The sequence below is a fragment of the Acromyrmex echinatior genome, chromosome 11 (genome assembly GCF_024713525.1).
Source record: "Acromyrmex echinatior isolate Ae372 chromosome 11, ASM2471352v2, whole genome shotgun sequence".
Lineage (NCBI taxonomy): Eukaryota > Metazoa > Arthropoda > Insecta > Hymenoptera > Formicidae > Acromyrmex > Acromyrmex echinatior.
This window is the reverse complement of record NC_141862.1, coordinates 744,660-752,941: the sequence shown is the minus strand read 5'-3', so window position 1 is coordinate 752,941 and position 8,282 is coordinate 744,660. Positions and strand designations below refer to the sequence as shown.

The following is an 8,282-nucleotide window of genomic DNA, read 5'->3' as shown; positions in this document are numbered from 1 at the left end:
TGCGATTTTCGCAATAGTTAATTAATGAGATATTAATTTTTAAAAGTTGGCGAATAAATGAATAAAATCAATATATAAAACAATTTTAAAATATTTTTCAGTATTCTTTGTTAAATATTTTGAAGATTTTTCTTAAAGAACTCTTTAAAATATTTTAAAAGTTGTCTTATATGTCGATTTTAGACATTTTGCTGAATAAGTAACTAAAAAAAAATATTGCGAAAATTGCAAAATGATAGAGGACTTTTCGATTCAGTTTTTTATTAGGAATAGCACTATATGGTTAGTGGGCGTTATTTAAGAAACACTCTATATATACATATATTAGTCACATTCAAAAAATATCATTCAGAATATATTCAATAATTCTACACATTTTCTTGTCGATCATAAAATATATTTTATTTCGTTAAGAAAATGAGTTATCTTCACATTTTAATCTTATAGCTCGCATTAGATATGGAAGTCTTTCGTATTCTGGTAATTTCATCCAAGAACTAGAATTTATCGCAATTGCATTTGTTTTCATTAATGCTTCAACGGATTTTATTTTTAACGACCATGTACTTTTTAGTCTTTGAGAATTCATAGCATACGCAGCTTCAGGTAAATTGAAGATAAGTATCCTAAAATGTATACATTAGTAACAAGCAATGCAAAAAATCAATTGTAGTGTATTAAATAAGTCGTATGTACTCTTACATCTGACTTTCGTTTGGAGTTTGTATATCTTCAATGTACGTCATGTTAGTTGCATTAGATGTATTAATAGTATTAATTGCAATAGGATATCCTCCTTTTCTCATTACAATAACATGATCTACAATGATAAAATTTTAGATAAACTTCAAGTTGCTAATCGCAGTTTAAAAAATTATGAAAAAATTAATGAACATGAAAAATTATTAAAAATAATGTTAGATAATTACACAGGCCTACAAAAAAATTTTTTTTATCCAGAATCGACAGTATATATCCTAAAAAGTTTTTGGCATATTAAAACTAAATCCGTAACTAAAATTGCTCCATCACGTTAGGTTTTTGAGATATCTGATATACTAATTTTAAAGTGTCAAAAAGATCTATTTTGAGCATTTTTAAATTAGAATATCTCGTAAACTTAATATGATGAATATGAGAAACATGGGCTGCGGATTCAAAATGAAAATGCGGATTCAACATGAAAAATCTATGAAAATCACCTATGATTATAAATGGGTCAACACAAAAAATAAAAAGAAATAGATATATTGCAAATGTACTCACTGCCCTTAGTTGAAGTCCGCTACTACAACCATACCCTTAAATTCCGCGATCAAGCTAATACGAATTATGCAAGTATATTTAATAATCGTCATTTTCTCGTAAGAGAGAAAAATGGAGCAAAATTCACAATGTGTGTGTGTGTGTGTGTGTGTGTGTGTGTGTGTGTGTGTGTGTGTGTGTGTGTGTATTATATATATATATATATATATATATGTTTGGAAAATAATGATAAATCTTTCGCATAAGGGCAAAATGGACTAAACTAATGACTTGTGAGAAGAAAAGTCCTCTACCATTTTACGATTTTAGCAATAGTTAATAAGACATTAATTGCTAAAAATTGTCGAAAATTGATTTTCAATGATTTTTTACTCAAATACTACTTTACAGAAAAACTGCAAGAGATAAAAATTGTTTATTTTCTTCTTATAGAACGCTAAGAATTTTTTCAGAATTTTTTATCAACTTTTTAGCACTGCATTTTCTTATTTTTACCAACATGAAAAAATACGGTATTAAAAAATTCTGAAAACATTCAGAACTTTATCAGAAGAAAATAAACAATTTTTGTCTCTTATAGTTTTTCTGTAAAATTGATAGTATTTGAATAAAAAATTATTGAAGACTAATTTTCGGCAATTTTTAGCAATTAATGTCTTATTAACTATTGCTAAAATCGTAAAATGGTAGAGGACTTTTCTTCTCACAAGTCATCAGTTTAGTCCATTTTGCCCTTATGCGAAAGATTTATCATTATTTTTCAAACATATATACACACACATACACACACATTGTAAATTTTGCTCCATTTTTCTCTCTTACGAGAAAATGACGATTATTAAATATACTTGCATAATTCGTATTAGCTTGATGGCGGAATTTAAGGGTATGGTTGTAGTAGCGGACTTCAACTAAGGGCAGTGAGTACACTTGCATATCTAATATATCTATTTGTTTTTAATATCTATTTCTTATTAACTATTGCTAAAATCTAACTATTGTAAAATGGTAGATTTTTCTTCTCAGTTTAGCTTATTCTGCCCCTATGCAAAAGATTACTTTCCAAACATCCTGTGCAAATATATATATACACACACACACACACACACACACGCACACACAGGGTATCCCATTTTAAAAGATCCACTCAAATATCTCAGAAACACTACGTTAAATCGAAAAGTATTTCAGACAAAAATTTTGTGACTTCGAGGGGGACATAAGATGATATTATTGGTTATTATTTTACCTTGGATGGCGTTGTCAAGATCAGGGCAAGGTCATTTTGAAATTTTTAAATGGTACCCTCAATTTTTCATTGCATATTCTTGTAGCTTACTCCGAGAGCTTTTCAAAACACTATAATTAAGTTCATTTCCATTAAGTACTTTGCGAGTTATAAGGTTTGCAAGTTATAGTATCACCGACATTAACATTACGCAAGGTGTCCGACACCAAAATCAAGGTCACAATAGAGATTGTTTCTCTTATTTTCATTTTTATATAAAAATGAATTTTCAGCAAAAATGAATAAGAGAAACAATTTCCAGTGATCTTGATCTTAACAAATATTATTCAGGACATGATCCTGAAAAACATTCGAGAAGTTTTAGCCGTCGGTCGGATACCTTGCATAATGCTAATGTCAGTGATACTTTTTTGTACTTTTCGTTTTATATATTGGGTCATCTAAAAACCGCGGATACTTTTTAGATGACCCTATATATATATAAAACGAAAAATACAAAAAAGATTTTAAAAAAAGTAAAAGTAAAAACTTCGAAAATTAAAAAAAAATAAAAAGAATATGGAATTCATAACCATTACATTCACGTTCGTAACTTTGTTCGGCTAAGGATGATAACATACTTGCAATATATTTTTTTTATTATATTGCGTGAACTCATTTATAATTATAGATTTTCATAGATTTTTTCATATTGAATTCAAACTCGCAGCCCATTATTTCTCCATTATATCAGGTTTATAAGATATCCTAATTCAAAAACGCTTGAAGTAGGCCCTTTTAATACTTTAAGGAATAATACGAGTATCTCAGAAACCTGACGTGTTGAAACAAATTGGGCTAAGGATTTGGTTTTAGCATTAGCATATTAAAAATTTTCGGTATTATATACTGTTATTTCTTGATCAAAATTCATGTCGGCATATAATATTAATAATTAAATTATATTATCATTTTGAATGTTCATCAATTAATTTATGAAAAATTAACATATTTAAAGATTAAATATTCTTAAGTTGCATATATTAGGTGTTGGAATTAATTCGTAGCGTTTTTAATGAAAGAATGTTATTTATTTCACATGAGCATTAAAAAATACATTAATGAAAGTACTTCCCATCACTTGTAAAACGCTACGAATTAATTCCAACACCTAATACAAAAGATTTTTCCTTAACAATGTACAGAGAATAACTTTATTTTTATTAATAACTTACCAATGTAATGTCCAAGTTTTGTCCCCAAGTTATTATGAACATACTGAGGACCACCTAATGCTAATTCTAATGCCGTTTTTAAGGAAAATGGAGAAAGTATAGAACTAAGCAATGTTCTGTGTATGTTTACAGCGTGTTCAAGTAGATCTTGCGATGGCCATGGTCCATTATACATAGGATACAGCGTCTTAACACTCTGGTACAAAAGTAATAACTCTCTCGCATGAATATTCTTCATTGGATCATTAGGTTTTATAATCTGAGAAAAGACTTTGCTGATTAAACTTGGGCTATAACAATCTAATGCAATCAAATGTAGAGCAAATTTAATCATAGATTTGTTAAAAATTTTGTTCTCCACTTTATTCGCCAATATTGCATCTCGTATAATATCCCAAAATACTGGTTTGTAATCAGCATTAATTAATCCTTCTAAGAAAATAGATACTCTAAAATATGACCCGTCTTTTAATAAATTTGGCTGTTCGAAACATTTCGCTGCTAAATATTCTAGAAAGGGTATATGAGCATAATTTAGCTCATTCAAATATTTCAGCAGATAGATACTATTGTCAAAAGAAATTTCTGCAGATAATGCTGAATTGACAAAAGCATCCACCAGTGCTTCATTGTAAAACTTGCATCCATATTCTTTGCTACAATAATAATATAATATCAATATTTTATTTTCACAATATGTCAAATATTAATATGAGAATCTTATAATATAAAGAGGACATACTTCCTTACAGTGACCAGCACTAATTTATGTAGCGCCATTTTTATCTCTTGAATACTTAATTGTTTTGCATCACTTATTAAAATCTTCTGAATGTTAAATAACAATTCAAAAGCCATCGGAGATGGATGAGAGGCAGAACATAAGCTACAAAATATAGACCAAGCTGTTAGTACATTTAGGTCCTTTTCAAATTTTTGTAATGACTTCAGTATTATATTTTGTATTTTTGGATTATTAATATTATTTTCACTTATAAGTCTTAAAGATTGTGTCAGCATAGTAATATTATCTGGATCCAATTTTGTAGGTAACTGCGCCTCAAAAACAACAGGTAGTGCTATCGATAAAGCATCTCTCAATGGTGTACTATCCATTTTCTTCAGTATCACAACTGTACTAATTATATCCTGAAGCGATATGTCATTTACATTTGCACGAATCATTTGCAATAATGACTGAGTTAAAACACAGTTAGCTGGAATCTTAAAATATGTCAACATTCTCAGACTATTAATAATTTCAGTGATTTGCAAAAGTCTAATATTTGTATTTAATATTTCGCACAGGTGTATAAAACCTATATGCTGCTTAATATTTTGCAAATCTTCATCCGTGTTTTTAGAAGCTCTAAATAATGTAAACATTATGTCAACAGCATTGTGTACAGTCATATTTGTATAATTTTTTGTTACTTTCTCCAATATTTCCATAGATTTATATGATTTGACATCATTGAATACATAATTTTTTTCTACTGGTGATATACAATCCTCCAGTTGTGTATAATCTAAAAAAATACATATGTTCTATTGAAATATTATATTTATATTACAAATGTTGTATGTAAAATATTAGATTACCTGTCAAACTGGTACTATAAACTCGTGATACTTTTTGTATCGTTTGTAACGGTACTATATAATTCGATAGCACTGTCCAATTGCGTGCTATTGGATATAATCGCAGAAGTCCCTTTAAAGTTCCGTTCATTCTACTGATAAATAAAGCTGTTATTGCGTTGTGACAATAATTTCAAACAATTAAAAAATATTAATTTTATAATATGATACATTTAGAATATAATCAATTTCATAAAGGCATCTCTAGGAGATATGGTCATGTCTGTTAATGTTGGTTAATGCATTGATAACCGATGCTAGGTCAATATTGGCCATATATAAATATGCAGTATGACACATATGCATAGTTTGCTATATGAATGTAGGCCATGTGTTTAAAGAACATATGTGGTAATGTTAGAAAAGATGGACAGTATAGAGATTTGAAGAGACAATTGTATAACTGGAATTGTGGTTATTCCTTGTGCATAATTTTTATGTAATAAAAAGAGAAAAAAATGAAAAAAAAAGAAGACTGACAGATGACATCTTTAAATAGATAAAAATTTTATTATATATATAATATATCAACTTTTATAATTTATCTATTTTTAACCTCTATTTATTCTTAATTTCAATTTTTTAGTCATTTAGAATTTTGTTCTATACTGTTTTTCTTTATATTTGAAGTGTATCTCATTATTCGAATAACTCAAATAAACTTTTATCTTAAAAGAAGTATCTGCATAAGTAACTTATTTAAAGGAGAAACTTCTTAAATGTGTGTCATTAAACTTTTACTTTATTTGTCAATATATTAGGTGTTGGAATTAATTCGTAGCGTTTTTTAATGAAAGAATGTTATTTATTTCACATGAGCATTAAAAAATACATTAATGAAAGTACTTCCCATCACTTGTAAAACGCTACGAATTAATTCCAACACCTAATAAAAGCTAAATTTTTTTCAGACATAATGGTATAAATTTAATGAATACATGAAAAAAAATATTCCGGGAAATTGGAAAATTTCTACAGAATGTCTGGATTCGATTTTGAATATCTATAATAAAATTGTCCTGATGGAAATTTTTTCTTGAAGTGTAATGATTGATAATGAAATATTACTGAAAGTATAATGAACAAAAACGAAATATTACTGCAATTATAACTTAAATTATAATCTTACAATATAAATTCGTGTGTTAAAGCATTTGTAAAGCAGTGTGCTAATTATAAATGAACAACTGGTGTATAATCTCCAATTGAGAATAAAAGGTTAGAAACACTTAAATGTCATTTGTGTACTTACGCAATTGCTAGTCTCTATTTTGTACTGTGAAAAATTATGAACGATACTAGCGGCGTTACACAATACAAAATTGGTTAACTAGATAATTTATTATTTCTAAATTATACATAAACATGCTTCAATTATAATAACTGCATTTATGGTGCATATACAATTTAAGGCGCTTTTCATACTGATGCTCGACCAAAGTTTAAGGGACTGTTCACATCTTGGCGGAAAAGCATCTTCTTCTTCTTGTTTGATGTTAATTGGTCCTTGCCGCGGAGTAGCAGCAATTCCGACCAGAGTGAATCTATAGCTGAAAGTGCTGAAACAAGTAACCAGGCGGGGGCACTGCCTGGGAGAAGAGGAGAAAAACAAAATTCCCCACTCCTCCCTTAAAACAAAGACATATTCATAGAAATCAGAGGATAGAAATCTTTAAACTGAGGTTTAAAGATTTGAGATATGCAGTAATTAAACACAAGATAGGGGGGGGGGGATTGTTAATCATACAATGAATATTAAGGGGATGAAACGGGAAGTGTTTTTTCAGGTAATCACGAAATTTAGTCGATTTATGAATACAAAGTTTGCAATAAAATAGAATATGATTAATGTTCTGATTTGGGTCACCACAGGGACAGCAGGCGAATTGACAATATTTTTACGATCCAGGATGCTAGATTATGTATGCTAGATTATAATGGTTAGATCTAATTCTGGAGATGGTGACGATCTCCTCTCTTTTAAGATTCTTATGATAGAACCAAGGCTTAGCTGAGTTACTTCTATGAAAATCATCATATAGCTGCCCTTTAAATGTTGCGCAGTGATCTAAGTGTGTTTGAAATTTAGTGTTGAGGGATTGCTTGGAGATCATAAAAAGGTCTTGAAATGGTATTTTAAATTTAGGTCGGTGTCCACTAAGGGCGGCTTCGTTGGCAAGATGGTCTGTGGTCTCGTTACCGATTATACCTTTATGACCAGGAGTCCAAATAAAATTAATTTTGAAATCATGTTGCGTTAAAAAGGACAGACGATCCTTAATATCTAATGTAATATGGTTCGCATTTCTAGAGTTGTAAGACGATATAGCCTGAAGAGCACTTAAAGAGTTAGAACAGATGGAAACCTCGTCACAACATCTTCAATATCGATCTTCAATAAGATTAATCGCCTGAAGAATAGCCCAAGACTCGGCCGAGAAAATTGAAGTCTCCGGGGGAAGCTTAAACTTGAGTGCAACGTTAAGATCTGAATAGATTACGAAGCCCACGCGATCCTCGCTAACAGACTTAGAGCCATCGGTGTAAATAATGGGACCACGATTGGCGTATGTGGTTATAGTTTCTAGGAATCGGGCTTGGTATATTCGGTTATTCGCTTTCTTAGGAACATTGGTGAGGGAACTGTCAAATTGATGGACATAAGTACAGCTTTCATAACTGTGTTTATAAGCATAAAGCATGTTGGATCTGCGGATGATTTTAAGTGAGTATTTCTGTATTACATAGTACTTGAACGCAGGTAGCTAGGGCCCGTTGTCTTCTTGAGGGAGAGTATGCAGCCTGTTCCAAACTTTCAAAGCTGTGCAGCACTGGGGAGTTCTTCCTGGAGAAAGCCTTATAGATGAACTTCGAGGTCATATAGTCAAATCTGATGTTAAGAGGGGTTTCCT

General features: G+C 30.0%; 1 protein-coding gene across 4 annotated transcripts; it reads right to left on the bottom strand.

The window, feature by feature from the left end:
* Positions 1-375: 375 nt before the first annotated feature.
* Positions 376-6,911, bottom strand: LOC105143034 (hypothetical protein). 4 transcript variants are annotated; one of them, XR_015546757.1, is made up of 7 exons: positions 6,623-6,911; positions 5,332-5,465; positions 4,472-5,258; positions 3,730-4,385; positions 2,516-2,625; positions 703-820; positions 545-626 (listed from the first exon to the last, which is right to left on the bottom strand). XR_015546757.1 is itself a non-coding variant. In XM_011051005.2 (6 exons), the coding sequence occupies exons 2-6, from the start codon at positions 5,459-5,461 to the stop codon at positions 410-412; spliced, it is 1,908 nt and encodes a 635-aa protein (XP_011049307.1). In that variant the 5' UTR covers position 5,462; positions 6,623-6,904; the 3' UTR covers positions 376-409. The 4 variants fall into 4 exon arrangements, 3 of the variants coding, with proteins under 3 accessions (XP_011049307.1, XP_011049306.1, XP_087267591.1); XM_011051005.2 differs by lacking the exon at positions 2,516-2,625 and having other exon boundaries at positions 376-626; positions 5,332-5,462; positions 6,623-6,904; XM_011051004.2 differs by lacking the exon at positions 2,516-2,625 and having other exon boundaries at positions 376-626; positions 6,623-6,903.
* Positions 6,912-8,282: the final 1,371 nt, after the last annotated feature.